The 21,401-nt window shown below is 44.2% G+C and overlaps 2 protein-coding genes across 8 annotated transcripts in view; both read left to right on the top strand.

The window, feature by feature from the left end:
- COL23A1 (collagen type XXIII alpha 1 chain) overlaps positions 1 to 7,051 on the top strand; it is a 470,602-nt gene extending 463,551 nt beyond the window's left edge. Inside the window, exons 28-29 of the mRNA XM_072631207.1 lie at positions 4,149 to 4,187; positions 4,700 to 7,051. Coding sequence (XP_072487308.1) covers positions 4,149 to 4,187; positions 4,700 to 4,702 — 42 coding nt within the window. The 3' untranslated portion in view covers positions 4,703 to 7,051. The remainder of the gene's footprint in view (positions 1 to 4,148; positions 4,188 to 4,699) is intronic.
- Positions 7,052 to 17,076: 10,025 nt separating this feature from the next.
- PHYKPL (5-phosphohydroxy-L-lysine phospho-lyase) overlaps positions 17,077 to 21,401 on the top strand; it is a 31,940-nt gene continuing 27,615 nt past the window's right edge. For 4 of the 7 annotated variants that reach the window (XR_011972015.1, XM_072631196.1, XM_072631195.1 and 1 more), the window contains exon 1: positions 17,077 to 17,243. Coding sequence is in view for 6 of the 7 variants with exons in the window: in XM_072631196.1 (XP_072487297.1) it covers positions 17,185 to 17,243 (59 nt within the window). In the remaining variant the exon portion in view is untranslated. The remainder of the gene's footprint in view (positions 17,244 to 21,401) is intronic. The other 3 variants (XM_072631199.1, XM_072631197.1, XM_072631198.1) reach the window with 2 other exon arrangements.

Raw genomic sequence — 21,401 nt, 5'->3', positions numbered from 1 at the left:
GGAGGAATGAACCAGCCAAAGTACAAAAAGAATAGTTCAGAGCTTGTATGCCAATCGATCAATAGTGGGATTGGTGCATTAGTAGCCACTAAGCTTCCATCCTGAGATGGACAGGGAAATCCAGTCTCCAAAAAAAAGAAATGAAATGAAATTTCCACAACTCAGACACAAATGATTCCAATGAGGAAGAAAGAAGAACTAACTCATCAACAAATGCAGATTTTTAAAAGACATTCAGAAGACAGAAACAAGGGCACTTAAGAGTGGAGGGTTACCAAAGAAGGGCCTGATTCTAGAAGAAAGAGACACCGTGAGAAAGTCTGTGACTGGGGTTGGCAACAAATATGAAAGATAAAAAGACTTTTTTTTAAAAGCAATGTTTGGGGGCAGCTAGGTAGTACAGTGGATAGAATGTTGGACCTGGAGTCAGGAAGCTTCATTTTCCTGAGTTCAAATCTGACCTCAGACACTTACTAGCTGTGTGACCCTGGGCAAGTCACTTAACCCTATTGGCCTCAGTTTCCTATTCTGTAAAATGAACTGGAGAAGAAAATGGCAAACCACTCCAGTGTCTCTGCTAAGAAAACTGAAAATGGGATCATGAAGAGTCAGACATGACTGAAACAACTCAACAGCAACCAAAGGAAAAGGAACACAGTATAATTTGTCCTGCATGAGTGCCTAGGGCCCATTCCAGACCCTCCACTACGCTTTATGGAAGTCTCTGAGTCCTTCACTTTTTCTATTTTTATTTTTTATTGTGAACTCAACAAATGTTTCAGTACACAGGAAAAGAATAAGGAAGAGGGTTATTATATAAGAAACTATGAACTCCTTTCATCTGCAATCTGTTGTGTTTTAAGGGGTAAGGATAAAGACTGGACCTGTTGTTTCACTGATGTAGGGAACTCCCAGGTAGGGAAACTCTGTCTATCTAAGCAGAGAGAATGCCTAGACCACTGAAATGTCAAATACCCTGGGCAGTCACTCAGCCAGTATGTGTCAGAGGCAGACTCTTCCAGCCCTTCCTGGATCCAAGGCCAGCTTTCTATCCACTAGTCATGCTGCCTCTGTGGTATACGTGTATGTTTGTGTATGTGTGTGTGTGTGTTTTAAGACACATAATATATAATTGAATCTCTTCCTGTGGCCCTGTTCACCTCCCCCCTGCTCCTGATCCTGGGTTCTGTCCATGCGAATAAGCCATTGTCTTCAAAACAGGAAAATCCAAATTACAAAGGAATGAAAGGAGAATCAGGCTCCCTGGGCCTGGACAGGGCCCTGTCCTGTGGTATAGTATCTGCTTTCCTGTTCTTTCCTGTTTTTTCCACCCTTGCTTTCCCCTCTCTATATCTTCCTGTCTAGTTCATGTCTTCCTTGCATGGGACTCGTAGCTGATTTGCCTGGGTTTGTGGTACCTTCCTCCTCAGATCCGAGTGAAATGTTCCTGGCCCTGAAACTATTCCTTGGCTCTTACACAGAAATGTGTCCCCAAAAAGTTTACACCTGTTATATATACATGCATTTGTGTTCTATATCAACTAACCCCCCAATCCTAATTTTTCCTCCCAGTTCTGTACATGCACCTTTTCCTTTTTGCCTGGCATCCATGCCATTTGAAGTGGAGAATATGTGTCCTCTTCCTGAGCTAGGGACCAGGTCCCAGGCATTTGGAAATACTAGCTGAGAACAGCGGCAGCCAGGGAAGGGGAACCCAGACAGCCCCTGGCTAATGCTCAGTATTCATCCTAATTGAACCTGAGTTTTTGACCTCTGCAGGTCAGATCCCATTACAAAGGATTTCTAGTTGGTTGTGGGTAAGGCTGGGTCTAGACCATATCAAATAGTTCTAGAAATATTCCTGGAAAAAAATATCCTGGTCCTGGAAAGCCTATAGTCAGACAGTTCATTATCCAAAATAAAAATTAAGGAATTAAGCCATCAGAGACTCCTGCCAGACAGGAAGTAGTGCAACAACCATTCTCAGGGAAAAGATCCCATGACTAGTCTGTCCACTTTCTCTGGGCCCTGAGATCAAGGCAACACCTGTAGATGTTGGGCAGATATAGGGGACCCTATCTGCCCTTGGGATAGGGGAGTGAGAGTTAGGAATTAAGTCTTGTTAATGTGCTTGGGTGGGATAGAATAAACCCAATTTAATGTAAATCAGTTCATTAACAAACTTTCACTCTATTTATTTGAAATTTGTGGGGATTATGTTCCTAGGAGTACACTGAGTGGAGAAGGGGAGAGATCTATCCACAGGAAGCACCTAGAAGTAAATCAATCTACCATCCTCCCCCATTTCGTGCAAAGTACTGCATGGCAGAAACATAATCCCCCACTGGGAGCTGGGGATAGTGGCAATAGATGTGAGGGAGCCCTGGGACAAAGATCTGGACATAGGATCTCCACCACCCCACCTTGTCCCCACCACTGCCCATATACCCTTTTCTGATTTCTGCCCCATGGCCTGATTTATATGGATCCTGGGCAGTATTCATAGAGTGCCATTGAGGCAGGGAACCAGGATCTCTTACTGGGAAAAGTCTGGGCTGTGTGAAGCAAGGTTTGGATATCAAACTTCCTCAGCTTTCCTCCCTCTACTGAACCCACAAAACCATTCCCTGACAAGACCCCTCAGGGTGAATTCTCTCCCTCAGTTACCATGTCCAGGGAAAGGAAGGCAAGTGACTGATTGGAAACAGGATACGAAGAGATCAAATTTCACACAACATCCCCCCACCCTTTCCCCCGAGACTTGAACATGGCCTCCCCCAGACCTGACCCTTCCAAACCATCCCAGGAGCTTTTGCCCACACTGAGCACAAAAAAGCCATTAACTACAAACAAGTACCTTTAGCTGGGGTCTCCAACAAGGAGAGCCGGAGCCCCCCTTAGATTTATAAACTGTGTGTCTCAGTCCCTGCCACCTACACCCCCCTCCCATTCTTTGTGGTTTCCCAGGGGGGTTTAGGATAAGCAATATATCTTCTTCTATCTATCCCAGGCACATTCCCCCAGCATAGTGCTTGTGTTAGTGCTTAATAAATTCTTGAATTTAATTGAAAATGTGAGAAGGAATAGATTACATTTATCTAGGAGAGGTTTCAAGAAGGCTTCACTGAGGAAATGGAAATAGCTTAGTCTTGAAGGAAGTCTCTCCCAACTCCAACCACTAAAGTGATTTTACTAAAACGCAGGTCCAGTCAGTCATGTCACCCCCTACTCAATAAACTCTCCTGTCTCCCTGTTGCCTCCAAGAGCAAATACAAAATGCTCTATTTGGCTTTCAAAGCCCTTGACAAGCTAGTCTCCTCCTACCTTTCCAAGTCTTCTTACACCTCATTCCTCCATCCAGGGACGCCGGCCTCGGCTGTTGCAACAAACAGGATGCTCCCTCTCTCAGCTCTAGACATTTTCTCTGGCTACTCTCCATTCTTGGAACATTTCCCTCCTCTGCTCCAACCTCGCTGGCTTCCTTAAAGTACCAACTAAAATCTTACCACCTACGGAAAGCCTTCCCTAACCCCACTTAAATTAAGTGACTCTTAATTATATCTTTTTTATCCTGCATACAGCTCACTTTGTATTGTTTGCATGTCATTTCCCTTGTTAGCAAGCAGGACTATTTTTTGCCTCTTTTTGTATCCCCAGCATTTAGCACAATGGCTGAATTTAATAAATGTTGAGTGGTTGAGTGATTGATTGAAGTGGATAACTTGTACAGATAGAGAGGAAGGAAGTCTCACTAAGGGCCTCTCTCCCACTCTGGGGAAATGTCAAGGTTTCTGGAGAATGGATTAATTTACAGGAGTGGGAAACCTTTGGCTTTGAGGTTTGACTGAATCCAAACTTCACAGAACAGATCCCCTTAATAAAAGGATTTGTTCTATGAAACTTAGATTCAGTCAAAAGGCCATACCCAAGGACCTGGAAGTCCACCTGTGGCCTAGAGGCCACAGCTTCCACACCCCTGGTAGTACTTTCCTCAGTTTCAGAGTGTGACTTGAGTATGGAGATTTGAGTTGTCTTTGGCTGAATTCCATCCACCCCCCCCTTCCCCATCTCATCTGCCTTTGGTGTTAGATGTCCCAGAGGCTTCTGGCCCTCCAGGGGACTGAAGCTTCCTTTTCTCTTCTCTCCAGGGGGCTGATGGACTACCTGTGGCAGGCTGCTGGCACAAGGTAAAGTAACAAACATCTAAGGCTTTTTGATTGGACTTTCTCTCATGACTTTCCAGTGACCTGAGCAAGGTCACTTTGTAACTGATGGGTTGTCCGGAAATGGATAAACCAGCCACACATATTCCAGGATCCTCCCTACTATGCCCCAAGAAGGGAGTCTCCCCACTTCTCTCTGCCTTTCAAGCACTCCCAAAATCCCTGTTCCCCTTTTATAGGGAAACTGGCCAAGAAGCCCAAGCAAATCACTGTATCTGGGAGAGGTAGGGGTGGAAAAGGAAGGAGAGACTTTGAGAATCACCTGTTTTCTTAAAGGAAAACTATCTACAATGTACTACAATAAACTATTTTAGATATATTTTTGAAGACTGCCACTACCTGTCCCCCTCATACCAAACTGGTAGGGCTTAGAGACAGAGGAGAGTGGGATTTGGCCTGGATGACACTGACTGAGGTACTCTAGATTTCCCGGGTAAACCCTTTTACCAATGCCACATCTTTCTGTTCTTTTTCAGTGATTCGTGCTCTTCCCATCTGAAGCTTGTACATATTCATGTGACATACTTTGTTCTACTTAATTTTTGTAAAAAACAAAACAAAACAAACAGTAATATATTGATTTTTATTTTTTGCTGGAGGTTGCCATTTATGGATTTAAAAAAAATTTTTAAGTTTCCAGAATGGCTGAGAAATGACTTTCATACACTTGGCCCAGATTGGCCTGAGCTTTTACTGGCATGAAATCTTAGCCTCTTCCTCAGCTAAAGGACTTAGCCCAGGTCTCCAACTCAGAAGAGATGGACCCCTGGGCTATATATGTGGAAGGAAAGACACCTGGGAACTATGACTTGTCATCTCTTTGCTTCTCCATAAAGCAAAGGAAAGCAATCCCAATTTGGGGAAGAAAAGGGGCTGGAAGAACACAGACACAGCTGGGTTTGGACTGTGTTCATCTCCCATTTGAAAAAGAAAGAAGAAAAAAATAAGACTTCTAATGAGCCCCCAAATCCAGCCCATGGCTTCATATATTGTGTGCCCTTCACCCCAAAGCCAATGGAAAGAATACGGTGCCAGAAATGATCCTCATCTTTCAAGATGGCTCCTGCTAGACCTGGTGTCAGAGACTGGAGAATCTGCAAGGACTCAGCCAAGGTGCAGGTTTAGAGAGTCTAGTCCTACCTTTCCTGAAGGGCTGGGAGAGAACAAGGCAGCTGCCCCTGATAGCACTACTACACGTGCTGCCATGACCTTCCAACCTGGGCCTTCCCATCAGAAAAACTCCTTTTGCCAAAAGTCTTGGGACAGAGCCTTGAAAAAGTCCATTCAGATTTTGAGCACATTGGGATGAAGTACCTCCATTCCCTGGGTGCACTTGTTGCCTTCCTCCTTCCCTCCTTCCTCTTCTCCTTGTCACATCCTCCCTGGCTCCTCCACGTAGTTAGGGCTTCATGAAACCCTCCATCACAGACTGCTTCTGAGGAAGATGAAATGCTAACTTGGGACTGAAGTTTGCTGACCACTGTTCCCTCTTTCTCCCTTCAGTGGCAAAGCTTGGCCCCAGACCTTGTCCATTCTCCCCTCTCAGCAGGGAGCTCTGGCGCAAAGCCATCCATCAATCAACAAACATTTAATAAGTTCCTTTTCGGTACCAGCTGCTGTATTAGGTGCTGGGATCTGCCGTCGGAGATTTATTTCATCCAGACGTCCTTCCCACCGAAGAACCTGGCAGATTCCTGGAACCTTCCCTACCCTCTCACAATTCCAGCTTGAACTGGTGTCAAAGTAAATTTCCATTTTCTGGGCATACCCATCATGTTGGGCATTTGGAGTGCTGGGGGGAGAAGGGAGGAAGCTAACTCCTGCATGGAAAACTTAAATGCATGTTATATAGAGTGTGCTGGATAGAGGTTTTCTTTACACTGAAAAAATCCAGTGGCTCATGGTTGCAGGTGGGAATCCCATGCTGCTTTACAGACATTGTTTAAGCTTTGAGAAATAGTCATTCAACTTGACGTGCATCAGGGTTCTGTGAACTATGACTGCCAGGGTCCTAGAGTCACTGAAACAGGCATGCGCAAGAGAACAAGAAAGGAGGGCCCAAAAGGTTTTCAGGGATGCAACTGTTGCTGATTTTGCGACCCAGCATCATCCTGGCCCAGCCTTTTGGAGCACTCCGAGCCCGGGAGCTCAAGTCACCAGCTGCATAGCCCAGTCCACAAGGGACTTCCAAAAGGATATACACAACACAGAAGAACATAAACACAAGCACATGGGGAAAGAGACACGGGTAACTGACAGAGCTTACAATTCTGCTACAATGATGTCTTCCCAGTGTCTGTTGTTCTTCTTGGCAACAATGTCAGCTCTAAAGCTACAGTATAAAGGTCAGGATTAAAAAACAAATAAAAAAACCACCATTACAGTGGCCTGGGCTTTCCTTGCTTTTATAAGCTAGCTGGAGTCAGTCTCACAATAGGAAAGAGGCTGATGCCTTTCTAAGGCTCTTGGCATTAGCTACAACTTTTCTGCCCCCAAAGATCAACTGTCTTGCCTCCCTCGTTGTGCTAACATGTTGCTTTGGCCTGAATTGTTGGCCTTTTTATGTATGTCTCTCGGGACTATGCATCTGTATTGGATGAGCATTTCTCCTGATGAGTCTAACAGCTTTCGGGGCTAAGAGAATAGATTCTGCAACCAAAATTAGGAGGGACTTGAATCATGAAGAGTTTTTATTTAGGCCAGGGAAAAAAGGTGTCCCTCATCTAACAAAAGTACAAAGCTACTGGCTTCATTTACTACCAATTGTTTTCCTTTTATTTTGTAAATTAATGTCTAAGAATGTAATAAACTATAATGGTATTTCTGGATTTGAATATTTACAAGCTACATGACCATATCATGCGTAAGTACATTGATTTCCCCTTTGTATGACTCAACCCAAATAGCTGCTTCCTAGCCATCTCTTCTGGGAGGTTTCTCTTGCCATGAAAACACAGGAATCAGTAGGCACTTCAGTTCTTGTGGTAAAATGTTATAGTGATTAAGTCTGATACAACAGATCAATTGCTGCCTGGCCCTGTATTTGCTGTGTGCATAGGTTAAGGACCAGCAGAAGGTATGTTGTAGACCACAATGAAAATATATAGAGGATACAAAACCAACATCCTGGAAAGAGCACTGACTCGGAAATCAGAAATTGGTCAGATTCTTCCTCCGATGCTTGTAAACAATGCAACTTTGAGCAAGTCAGGAGTAGCTTAGTGGTGCCATGGATAGAGCACTGGGCCTGGAGTCAGAGAGACCTGAGTTCAAATATGCTCTCTAATACTTAGTGTTGTATAACGCTAAGCAAATCACCTCTGTTTGCCTCAGCTTCCTCATCTGTAAAATGGAGATAAGAATAGCTTTTACCTCCCAGCATCCAAATAACATTTGTAAAATGCTCAACATGTGTTTGGCACATATAAAGGTTAGTTATTTTTTAATCTCCCTGGACCTCAGTTTCCTCATCTGTAAAATGACGGGTTTTGACTAGATGACCTCCAAGGTCCCTTCTAGGCCTAAATCTATGATCCTGGTCTCCCATGTATTGCTACCTCCCATCTTCCCATTCCCTACACTCCCTCCTCTGCAGACCCACATCAAATAACGTGCCTGCTACAACTCACTCTATAATCCCCAAATAGTGTCCAGACTGTGCTTCTACTACCACAAATTGCCTTTTTTCCTCCCTGGCACTCCTACATACCCTTGTAGGAATACTTGCACAGTCAACCAGGACAGTTACAGGAGTGAACTTTCTCTCCGTACCATGAGCATACTTTCATCTGTACTGTGCCATGCCTCTCTCACAGCCTGGTAGCTGTACCCCAGTCATCTGACATGGAGCTGTAATGAGAGCTACTGCAGAAATGCATGCAAGAGAGCCTAGCGCCATCTCAGAACGTCCTTAGGGATGATAATGACGATAGCAACAGGGATGTATTACATTTGCTATGATTTTTCAAATCATTTTCAAGGGGAGGAAAGGGAAAGGAGGAAAGAGATAAAGGAAAGAAGGAAGGAAAGAAGGAAGGAAAGAAGGAAGGAAGGAAGGAAGGAAGGAAGGAAGGAAGGAAGGAAGGAAGGAAGGAAGGGAGGGAGGAAGGAAGGAAGGAAAAAAGAAAAAGACTTCTCTACTAGGTAGCTAGGTGGCACAGTGAATAGAAGGCTGGGCCTGGAGTAAGGAAAGCCTAAGTTCAAATCCAGCCTTAGACACTTAACTGGGTGACCGACCATGGGCAAGTTGCTTCAGTTTCTTTAAACATAAATTAGGGATAATAGTAGCACCAACTTCACAGGGCTGTTGGAAGGATCAAATGACATAATATTTGTAAAAAGTGCCTAATACAGTACGTAGCACATAGTAGTGTTAGAGACAACACACAAAAAGGCATCAAGGAAATTTATTAAAATGGAGTTCAGAGGAGGGAAGACCTTCTATGTGCCTTCCCTTGAAGTATAGAATTCTGAACTTTGAATCCCCCAGGTCACTGTCCCCTGGCCATGTGACTTCATGTTCTCTTCTCTGATAGGCTTTCCCTCAAACAGCTCATCAAGCCTTCGAAGTAGTTTCTGACCTTTTACCTGACTATCCTAGGTCATGCCTCTGTGGAAACAGAACTTCCTTGTTTTCCACAGTAGGCACTATATAAATGCTTCTTCCTTTCTCTCCCCATTACCAGAGGTGTTCAAGCAGAGACAGGATAATCCCTTGATGGGAATGCCATGAACTACATGACTTCTGAGATCCCTTTCAAATTTAGGATTATCATTCCATACTTTTTAGAACTGGAAAGGACCATAAGAAATGTTGATTTTAAACTACCTATTTTACAGAGGAGGAAATGGATACACAGAAAGGTAAAATGACTTGTCCAAGGTAAAACAGATAATCATCATTGGAACTAGAATCTAGACCTACTTTTTTCTCCCAAACTCCTCAACACATACACAAATAAGCACCTATACTCAGGGAAAAATGAATACTAGCTTTTGTCTTTCTCACTCAAGGAGCCAGAGTTTAATGCTAGAAGATGCAAAAGACTTAGAAAATCAGAACTGTCCCTAGAAAACCATAGTCAAACCCACCAAGACATAGTTTTTATTTTAAAAAGAGAGAGGATGAAAAAAATCTATTGACTTAACTGGGACTATTATGTTGAGGAACTAGAAAAAGCTAGGTGAAAACAATTTTTTAGTCTCCTAAAGTATTTACATCCCAGTAGAATCAATTGTGTGTTCCAACTTAATTTTCCATCACCTGGAAATTAGCACATCTGTCCCTGAGAAAATTTTTGTTGTTCAGTCGTGTGTGACTCTTTGAGACACCATTTGAGGTTTCCTGGCAAAGTTACTGGAGTGGTTTGCCATCTATTTCCAGCTCATTTTACAGGTGAGGAAACTGAGGAAAACAGGATGAAGTGATTTGCCCCAGGTCACACAGCGGGTGTCTGAGGCAGGATTTGAATGCAGGTCCTCCTGACTCCAGGGTGGGCACTCTATCCCCTGTGCCATCTAGCTGCCCTACTGTGAGCAATGCAACATAACAAAATATAATTCCCAGAACCTCCCCTTTCCTGAACAAAAGGCTAAGCATCTTCTCAATGATATGGACTATTGCCTATACTTAGAACCCCAGAGTGGAATTTTAGGATTCTATAATAACACATTTTTAATTATTTTTTTAACCCCATCCCCTCACCCCCCAATAAAACCAGTTTGGTTAGTAAATGTGAGATCTATAAACATTTATAAAAGGATCTCAAGAAGGATCTCTAAAGTCCCTCCTGTGCTTCTAAGGCATACACTAAGAGGCAATTTCAGAACTTAGCAATGATTAATTTCTCTCATTAACCTCGTTGTAAGGAAAGCAGGGGAAAAAGACCTGTCTTCTTACTTTATAGGTGAGTAAATTGAGAAGCAAAGCAAGTAAGGGACAGGAATAATGAACCTAGGGCAATTCCCAAAACCACAGGAGGAATTCCTACATTACTAATCCAGATATCCTTCCTAAATTATGTAGTAGGAAGAACCCTGGACTCAGAGTAAGACAATCTGAGTTCAAATCCCCGCACCATCATTTAGTAGTTGTGTTGATGGAGTGATGGGACCTGGATCCTGAACTTTCCCATATATCTTCAGCTGCCCAGATGACTGCCCCTCTGCCCAAGGCAACTGGCCCACCCCAGTCCACCTTGATTATTTATTTATCTTACTCGATACTTAATCCCATCTAGATCTTTTCACTGTGGGACCTGGTCCACCCCAGGCTATTTGCTACTCCTTAATCCCATCCAAATCTTCTCACAGTCTTTTTTGTATGTAAATATCAGTCCCACCTTCATCAAATGCCCAGCCTCACTAGGAACTCAGTCCTCTGCTATTGGTGTTACCATAGCATGGATTCACTCAAAATTGGCATCACAAATAAACTTCATTAGTTTGAATGGAAGAAGGCTTGAGTGGTCAAACTCTTTCAAGGCAGACCTCTTGCATTTCAGGGTTCCCACAACAGCGTGACCCCAGACTTCCCCCGCTCTGAACCTCAGTTTCCTCATTTGTGAAATTTGTTTTACCGTGGGCAAGTCATTTTACCTTTCTGGTATCCATTTCTTCCTCTGTAAAATAGTCATAGTCATATAGTCATAGCTATTAATACCTATACCACCTGCTTCACAAGGTTACCATGAAGAGTTAAATCTGAAAGAGATAGAAATGTAGGCTATAATTATTATGTTCATAAAATCAAAATAATTATTATATTCAAAAATCATATTCATAAAAAAGAGTTGTGAGGGAACTTAGAGATCATTTAGTTTACAGCAAACTAGAGAGAATAAAAAAACCTAATATATAACTATAATGACTCAATCTGTCCTGAGAAAAAAAGTTTTTCAAAGTACCTCTTGTCATTCTTTGCAGATATGGATGACTTTGGGTGTGATATATTGCATATACTCTCAGCTACTTGATTTCTCTAAATTGCTTCCCCCCCACCTTTTTTTAATTCTTTGTAACAAGAGATCGCTAACTGGGTAGAGGAAGGAATATGTTTGGAAAATGAAGTTGACATAAAAGCAAAAAAAAAAATCTGCGAAAAAAGTGACATTTTATCGTTCTAAATTCAAGAACCATTCTGCTTGAGGGAGAAATGTACAAACATGGTGTCCTCTTATCCTAAGACATTCTTCTAACGCAAAATATTTGAAGTAACATTGATGGTCATCTTGAGCAAGGCAAATTTTATACTAAGATAAAACATTGTTACACCGTTTTAAATGCACATTCTACTTCCCCAGAATAGAACAAGAGTTACTTAATCTTTCAGGATGCTCCTGGTGAATTAACCTAATAAAAACCACTCAATCTCTCTTAGACCATTCCCTTCAAGGGCTTTTCCCTCAGATTGTCATGAGTGACCTGGAGTTACAGACCAACACCCCAACAGTCAATATCCCAATCCCTTCAGGAAATGGAGAAAGAGGGTACCGCCCTGGAGTCATCATTCTAATGCCTTCAGGTGGATCAACCAAGGGTTCCTAACCCTGGCCCAGGTCTGGTCAGTTGCCCTAATTACTTCAAAGGAGGAGTCCTTGTTACCGATTTGGAAAGCCAGGAGCTAGTTTCAGAATTTATAGTGAGAGAAAGACTGATAAGGTGATAAGTATGCTTTCAGATTAATCCAAAGACTTCAGATTAAGGTAAATTTACAGTGCTTTCTTTATATTTCTGAAAGGGGTTGTCTGCTTCCACAATCTGAATTAAAAAAAAAATTTTTAAGGGCAAAAAAGATCTAGTCTTAACTTCTTTGTCTTGCAAATGGAGACACTGAGTTCCAGAGGAGAAAGTGTCCAACCAAGGTCACGTAGCAAGTTAAGAGTAGGGTTAGGACCAGAACCCAGTCTGACTCTCCGAACTTGTCTTTCCAAAATTGCCCAGCAATCTTTTGAGTGTGATTTTTCTAGTCTGAATAATAAAATAATGATTCCATGTGGATAGTTTATTCCAGAAATAAAGTATTTTCCATCTGAGCCCAAAATGCTGTAAAATGTTGGGGGGAGGGAGCAGGGAGAGGAGGAGATGGGCCTAAATAGCCTTTGCAGTCTTTTCTGGGGATAGGCCTAGCATCCTCTGATTAAGGCCACAGAATGTTTTCCCCAGCAATGAGTCTTCATTCCAGCCCAGGGGGTGAGATGTGAAACTGCTGACTGCTGCAGTTTTCAGAAGACAGCTCAGACCCCATCTGTGGCTTTCAAAATAGCTGCTTCTACATCTGCTGCCCTCCATGGGTCCTTCATTTGTGTGCTCTCTTGCTAGTAAAAATATTTTAAGTTCATGGTAGAAGTTTTGGGGAGTACTTGAACCAGTAGCCCAAGAAGCTGGAAAGAGCCTTGAACTGGAGCCAGGAGACCTTGATGCTGGTTTACAAAAACGCGCATTGTGTGGTGGGGTTTACAAAGCTCTTGATTATCAGTTTTCTCATGGGGTCCTCCCTGATGCCTGGTGAAGTAGATTGTACTAACCAGATTGCTATCCCCAATTTACAAAGGCTGGTGTGGTGTAGTAGAAAAGGGAAAGGAGAAGGGTGACTCAAATCCTGACTCTGTTAATTACTACTTGGGTGACCTTGGACAAATCATTTCCCCTCCCTGTGCCTCAGTTTCCTCATCAGTAGAATAAAGAAGCTCTGAGGTCCCTCCTAGATCTAAATCTATGATCCTAATCTGGGTTCTGTTATTGATTTAATTTGTGATATTGAATAAATTCCCTTTGCCTCCCTGGAACTGAAAGAGTTGTGCTAAGTGATCGCTAAACTCCCTTATAGCTCCTTAGACTAGAATGATGCCATGATAATTGGACAGCTGGCGCCATCTAGTGGTTCAGACCCTCATGGTTGTGTGGAGTTCCTCTGCCTGGTAGGCCACCACCTTTTCTTAGAATTCGTCAGAATCCTTCTAATGTCTATGCTTCACGCTGTCTCCCTTTTGACTGAGTTAGCAGGGTATCAGGCACTGTTAACCTCTAAGCTCCCTGAAGGCAGGGACGGTCTCTTTTCTGTATCCCCAGAACTTAGCACAGTGCCTGGAACATAGTAAATACTATATAGATGTCAGTTGTTGCCATTATACTTGCTGTCCCCAGCATCCAGGGCTCCATGTTCCATGGATCCATGCTTGGGAAGTTTCTTCTGGATTCATTTTTAATAAGAGCCCTAAAGTGGGAGACAGCAGACCTGAGTTCTGATTCAGGTTCTTCTACTTCCTTGCTGTGTGACCGCGGATAAAACTTATCTCCTCCCTGGTCTCTGTACAAACAAAGATAATCTCTCTAGATCCTCCTACCTTTAATAATAATGAGAAAATCAATCAAAATCATTTATTATGAGCTTACATTCTAATACAGGGTTTCTTAATCGTTTTGGTGTCATGGATCCATTTAGCAGTCTGGTGAAGTCTATGGACCTCTTCTCTAAATAGTATTTTTAAATATGTAAGAATAGAAAGGAAACTAATCATCTTGAACTACAGTTATCAAAATATTTTTTAAAAAGCAACAAGTTCACAGACACCAGGTTAAGAATCTCTATTCTAACGGGAAAAACAATTGTGAGTACATGCAAGATACATTCAGAGAACAGTCACCTGAGATGTGAAAGTACTAAGCAGCTGAGAGCACTGGGAAAGGCCTCCTGCCAAAGGTTGCATTTGAACTGAATCCATCAAAAAGCCAGGAGCTAGAGGTGAGAGGAGAGAGCATTCCAGCTATGGATGACCGCCAGCACAAAGACATGTAGACCAAAGATGGAGCATCATTGGTTAAGAATGACAAACAGGCCAAAATGGAGTTTTTGTTGGGGAATAATGTATAAGAAGAATGGAGATAAAGGAGAGACAGACTGTGAAATTTTAAATGACAGTGAAATTTATATTTGATCCTAGAGATAATAGTGAGCCATTGGTCTCTTGAGTAGTGAGATGGAGGAAGGGGAATGTTTGACATGATCAGATCTCGGCATTAGGAAAATCATTCTGGCAACTGTATGGAAGATGGGAACAAACTGGAGGCAAGGAGTTCAGTTAGTAGTACAGTAATAGTCTAGGAAAGAAATAATGATGTGGAACCCTTGACTAGGGTGCTGCGTATGTGAGGATAGAGGACATTGATTTGAGAGGTGTTGTGGAGGTAAGAACAAGATTTGGCAACCAAGTATATAAGGGGTGAATGAAGGTGAGTCAAGGATGACTCCAAGGTTGGAACCTGGGTGATTTGGAGGCAGGTGGTTCCCTCAACAATAATATCGAAGTTATGAAGAGGGGAGGGTTGGAGGGGAATAAAATGAGTTCTCTGTGGGACATGTTGAGTTCAAGATATCCCTGGAGCATCCAATGTATACAATAGTCAGGTAGTGATGTGGGACTGTAACTCAGGAGAGAGACTAGGGCTGGGTATCTAGATGTTAGGGCCATCTGCACACAGAGGATGATAACAATAAGGTAATTCATAATCACAAAGCACTCTAAGGCTTACAAAGACTCTTTATACACATGATATCCCCAAAACCCCATGATCTGAAGTAGATGACACAATTTACAGAGAAGATAATCTCAGAGAGGTCAGCAAATGGAAAGTGCTAAAGCCAGGATTCAAATCTAGAGCTGGTTCTTCTCATTCTAGATCACTGCTTTTCCAGGTGGCTGCTGATGCTGAAACAGTTAGAACCTAAAACCTCAAATTTTTCAAATCTGACTGGTGACACCACACCCATACCTGCAAGCCCTAGGCACAAACCCTGGTGTATAGGTTTTCCTATGCAGAGTCCAATGCCTCTGGCTGGAAGGCTGGGCAAAGGACATACTTTAGGGGCTACCAGGTCTTTGCCAACCCCACCCCCATCCCCTCCACCTTAACCTGAGTCATGATCCCATTGAGACCCTGGACTGTGTGGGTCAGTGGTCCCACACCCAGAGTTCAAAGTGCCCAAGTCCACAAGTCTGTTGCCTAACAGGAATATTCGCTGTGAGTTACTCTCCTGAGCAGTAACCACGAGGGAGTTTGTGTTTACTTTCTTAAGTAGGCAGACGAGGATCTTGCCTTTCTGTTGCACCCACCCAGGGATTTGTGTTGGTGGAGTTAGAATCCAGAGCCTTAGTATAAACTTCAGATTTGCTTGTTTTCCCAGGTGTGCTCTATAGAAATAATATTTAGCTAGGTTTTTTTCTCATCTGGTTTTTTATTAACACTTTTTGTTTGTATATATCACTTTCATTTCTGAATATACTCCTATTTCTTTACCTGTCTCCAGAGATAGTCCTTGTAATAAATATTTCAAAAGAAAACAGAAAAAACAAATTGAACAAAACCGTTTGACAGTAAATGAAATATTGTATCCCTAGAGCTCCCCACTCCTTCAAAAAGGAAAAGTAACTGCATTTTCTCAATTGTTCTGGGACTAAGCTCCATCTTTCTAATTACACATATTTAGTTAGTTCTTAATGAAAATCATAGCAGTTCCGTTTCTATAGCAATTTTAAGATTTTCAAAGCGCTTTCCTCACAACAACCTTTGAGACAGACAGGACAGGTATTAGTACTTCCATTTTTAAAAAGAGGAAATTAGACTCAAAGAGAGGAAATTATTTTGCCCATGTCCACACAGCTAATAAGTATTGAAGCCAAACCCCAAGTTTCTTGACTCCAACTTCAGAGCTCTTTCCACAAATTTCTTCCATTCAACTGACTGAGATGAGACCTCAGGAGCTGGCTATGAATAGGTATACTCTAGAGTTAGTTCTCACTCTAGATCACTGCTTTTTTCGCAGCTACCTGAACAGGTATACCCTTCCCAGATCCCCAACCTAACAACCATCTTGAACTTGAAGATTGCTTGGGACTACCATCTCCCTAGACTACATTTTCCACTTTGGGCCAGTTAGAATTGCCAGGAAGTTCTGCCATATCATAGCACAGGAATAATCTGCATCTTGCCAACTTCCACTGGTGGGTCCTCGTTCTACCCTCTCCAAAGCAGAACAAGTTTGGAACAGGAGAGAGTTTGGGGAAAAGGAAACGAGTTCTATTTTTTTTTTCCAAATTTGGGACAGTGACTCCAAAGGATGGGTGACCCAGGTAAGATCTCTGGGGACAGATGTCCCAGGTTCCTTAGTGCTGTTCTGGAGCAGGAGACGAGGAAAATGTCCTGACCTGGCACTCCTCAGTGTTCTTTGAAGTATATTTCTTATAGAAGTAAAGCTGCCTCTCGACCAAGCAGCCAGGTGAGGGGGAAGGTAGGGCGAATTTTGCATCCCACTCTTACTCAGCACTTGCACAGACGGACCACACCGGCTGCAAGCGACATTGGACTGAAAACCACTAGGGGAGACAAATGAATTCTGCTGGGGCTGCGCACACGCAGATCCATCCTTCAGGCAGGAGAGGATTGGCGGGAGCAGAGAAAAATTGGGAATGAAGCCAGAAAGCAGAGGAGGGGAAGGGAGGGAGGGGGTGCTAGGAATGAACTGGGATAGGTTGCACCTGGTGTAGGGAGGGGCCAGGCCCAGGACTGGATGGGAGGTGGAGCAAGAAGTAGGTCTAGACTAGGATGGGCGGGGCCAGGACTGGATTGAGATAGGTGGGAACTGTCGTAAGTACGGGCCAGGCCCAGGATTGGATGGGAGGTGGAGCAAGAAGCAGATCTAGGACTAGGATGGGTGGGAACGATGCTAGGGTGGGCGGGGCCAGGACTGACCGAGGACAGGTGGGGCCTGGTGTAGGGATGTCCAGGCTCAGGATTGGATGGGAGGTGGAGCAAGGAGCGGGACTAGGAATAGAATGGGTGGGGATGAAGCCATGATGGGTGGGCCCTCCTCTGGGGGCGGGGCCAGGACTGCGAGGCAGGGCAGGAGGAGCCAGCTCAGTTTGCTATCCCTAGCGGACTCTGCCAGGGATCTTCCCCAGGCGCCATGGCCTCAGAGGGGCACAGCAAGGAGGAGACCCTGTCCCTGCGGAGGCAGCTTATCGGGTAGGAGGGCTCACAGAGTGCCCGGGGATCTAGGACTTGGCCTCTGCGGAGCCTCGAGTTGGATGGGAGCTGGGGAGGTCAGGTCGGGCCAGGATAGGGTGCCACGTGGTCAGCGAGGGTGGTCTCCCTCAGCCAGCTCGAGGGAGCACCCTCCACTCCCAGACCCTCGACCCCCCAGTCCACCGTCCTCCTCCCTCCTCTCCCATTCATCCCAAACCTCTGCCAGTGCCTGAGCGAGAATGTCCCCCTCAACAGCTGCTGCTTGGGCACTCCCAGGATGCGGAGCTCACTACTCCCCGAGACCACTGGTTCCAACTCTTGGACAACTCTATCAGGAAGCTTTTCCTTGACGTCGAGGTTAATTTTGCCTCTTTCAATTTCTGCCCATTCCGCCTAATTCTCTCTGGGACCAGACAGATCAAGCTTAATTTCTTCTCTCTGAGTGATATCCCTTCCTAGACTTAAAGGTGTCGGGGAAGAGGAACTGGGCTTGCACCAAGCAGACTGCAGTTCAGGAGTTCTTATCCTGGGGTCTCTGAACTTCTTTTTAAAAATACTTTAATAACATCCTATTAATATAATTAGTTTCCTTTGTAATACCATGTATCTTATTTGATGCATTTAGAAACATTCTGAGAAAGGGTCCATAGGCTTCACCAGATGCACAGAGGGGTCGTTGACACTGAAAAGGTTAAGAATCTCTGCCTTCAGATGGCCTTCAGAGTTTCAAGTACAACTCTTAACATAAACAGAATTCCTTCTAGACAAGTGGTCATGGAGCCTGTACTTGAAGCTGATGGCTTCTTAGAACCAGCCTGGCTCCCTGTGAGATAGCTCCAATTGTCAGCTGATCAATAAACACTGATAAGTTATCCTCTATATAGGAGGCGCATATGCTAAGCACTGGAGATATAAAAAGAGGTAAAAGACAGTCCCTGCCCTCAAGAAGCTCACAGTCTGATGGGGGAGACATGTAAACAACTGTGTACAAACAAGCCATATACAGAATAAATTGGAAATAATCAGCAGAGAATTGGGAGATTAGAAAAGGCCTCCTTGTAGGTGGTAGAATTTTAGTTGGGACTTGAAGGAGTCCACAAGTCATTAGGTGGAGATGAGGAGGGAAAGCATTCCAGGAATGAGAGACAGTCAGATAATATGCCCAGGGTTGGGAGATCTTGGAGCAGCCAAGGAGATGTCCATGTCCCTAGATTGAAAAGTACAGTGGGAAAGGAGCATAAGGTGTAAGAAGACTGGAAAGGGCAGGGGGTGGTATGGGAGCAGATTATACATTTCATTGAATGTCAAAAAGAGGATTTTATATTTGATCTTGGAGGAGAGAGGGGGCCAATGGGGTTTATTGAGCAAGGGGGTTGGGAGTTGGTGGGGAAGAAGTCTGATTGGTGCTTTAGGAAACTCACTTTGGTGGCTGAGGAGGATGGACTGGAGTTGGGGAAAGCATTGTGGTAGGCAGGCCCACCAGCAATCAAAATAGTCCCTCTTTAAGGTAATGAGGGCCTGAACCAGGTGGTAACAGTGTCACAAAAGAGATGGGAGAATATTTGAGAGATGTTACACAAAGTAAAATCCATAGGCCTTGGCAAGAAACTGGATATGAGGGGGGTGAGAGATAGTGAGGAATTGAGAGTGACACTTGAGTTGGGAGCCTGGGAGACTGGCAAGATGATGTAGGGGGAAAGGTTAGGGGAGAAAGTAATGAGTTCAGTTTAGGGCACGTCTATACAAAATGTTAGAAAGTTTTTCCTCACATCAAGTCTAAACCTGCTCCTTTCCAATTTCTACCCATAGCTCTTAGTTCTCTGAACCTGGCAGAGCATGCCTAAGATCCATTCCCTACCCCCATTTAATAAGATAATAGGTATAAAGTACTTGGCAAACTTTAAGTCACTGCATACATAAATGTTAATTGTTTGAGAGGGTGGCAGGGGGAAGGCAGTTATTGCCAGGCTGAATGTTCCCAAAGCTTCTAACTTATTATCTGTGCTATAAATTCAAGACACTTCAGTTTTCCCTCCTCTGACTGTATCTGATTTATCAATGTCCTTCCTAAAAGGTGGTATCCCATCTGCCCAGGCTCCATCAGATGAACCATATCCATCACACAAATCCACTCCCTGTGTCCCTAGACCCCTTGCACCTTTACCACAGTTCTTCTCATTCATCCTATCCCCATTCACTCCACTAGACTACCCACAACATTTATTTGTCCCTTATAGTCCCCCAAATATTTACCATATATTGTCTGCTTCCTGGAGCCTTCAATCTTTTGTCACAAACTCTCATACACACTTTCCGCTTAGCTTCCCCTACCTCTACCCCAAACACCCCACATGCCCTGCCCCATAGGTCCCCCAGACTCCCAACATGCCCTATCCTCCTTAACTTTCCCCTTCTCCCTAATCCTACATAGAACCCAACCATAACTACCCCATAGATGTCACCCTGCCTCTTTCCCCTGCCCCACATAGCCCCTCCTCCAAAACTATCCTAACCCTTACTTCAGACTGTAGACATAGCATCCCCTCATCTTCCCTCCATCCCAAACTATTCTCTCATACCATCCTACTCTACCATTATGCCACTCCCAGCCAAACTGTTCCCCATTCCCCATGCCAAAATGCCCACACACACACCCCTTGCCACTTACTTCCCTATCCAAATTTCCCTCTGCACACACCATTCCTCCCATCCGATGCCTTCCTCTAAACCTCCTTCACAGTCCTGTCTGTTACCATATCCCTGCACTGGTCCAACTCCCCAGCTTGAAGATATACTCTGTGGTAACCTCCCCCCACCATCCTTTCAAATCCTGATGAAGTTTATGGAAGCACTAAACACCTCCAGTCATTCCATGCCAGGACATTTCAAACCTGTTTTCTACATACACAGCCTCCACCAACCCCTTAATCTACACACATCCTTTTTCCTCCACATGTGTGCCCTGCTTCAAACTTCTCCCCCCTTAACCTTCACTCACCCCTGGCCCTATATGTCTCTGCCCTTTGCCCCACCTTCCTGGTCTTCTTTATCTCAGCCTCCTACTGTCCTTCCCTCTCTATCCTTAACATTCATGTATTCATTCAGTCATCACCTACAGAGGTAACTAAGAGAGGACCTCATGCCTAGCCCTCTCCTTAATACCTTTCCCCCATAGTCCCATATTCCTGGACCTCAGCATCACATGCTCCAGAGCACTAGACCACAGAACCTTCCCTTCCTAGCTCTGCTGTACCCCAAACCTTGTAACTCCTCACACCTGACTGCCCACCCCTCACTCCTGTTCCTCTCAGACCTTTCTCTGGCTTCCATAGCCCTGACCCCTGACCTTGCCAGAGTGAAGCTCATGTCCTTACCATCCCCCTCCTTCCCAAGGTAGCTGCTCACATGTGTAGGAGCAGCAGGTTGCAGTTCTTTGTCTTAGGTTAGTACCATCTCCCTCGCCTTCAGGAGATGAAGGTAGAGAATTCCAAGGTCTTTGGCCTAGTGTCAGGAGCACCGTCAGCCTCTCCTTTCCCTCTCCCCACTTCCATCTTGAAGCTGCTAGTTTGTGTGCCATCAGCACTTTTGTTCTGCCTGTAAGAAGGGCCAAAGGTACAAGGGGGAGGAGTTTTTAGGAGGATTCTTGTTAGCCAGGAGTTATGGTGATCACCACCTGTGGGTGGGGCTGCCTGCCATCCATGCCATTCCTGGGGTGTGGGAGGGGTAGGACTGTTGGGAGAGGGTTCAATGATGGGGTGTTTGGGGAATCCAGCAGCCAGGGACCTGAGGGGGGAAAAATTCTCTTGGAAAACTTGAAGTAAAAACATATCCTCCATTTACGTATCTGTGAACATGCCCCTAGAAAATATAAACTCCTTGAAGCTAAGGACTATCTTGTATTATGAATGCCTGGCATTCAGTTGGTGCTTAATAAAGGCTTGTTTTCTGTTTTTAAACACATCCTGCATTTACTTGTCTGTGACTGAAAAATATAAGCTCCTTGAAGCCAGGGACTGTCTTACTTTTTTATTTATATTAAGAGTACTTGACATTCAGTGGGTGCATAGTAAATACTCATTGATTAATTGATCCTCAAAGAGCTGGGAGGCTGAGTGAAACAATCACTGGGCACGATGGTCAGATCCACATAGATTTATA

The sequence above is a fragment of the Notamacropus eugenii genome, chromosome 1, assembly GCF_028372415.1.
Source record: "Notamacropus eugenii isolate mMacEug1 chromosome 1, mMacEug1.pri_v2, whole genome shotgun sequence".
Classification (NCBI taxonomy): domain Eukaryota; kingdom Metazoa; phylum Chordata; class Mammalia; order Diprotodontia; family Macropodidae; genus Notamacropus; species Notamacropus eugenii.
Note: the sequence above shows the minus strand (reverse complement) of the source record. Positions and strands in the feature narration are given on the sequence as shown.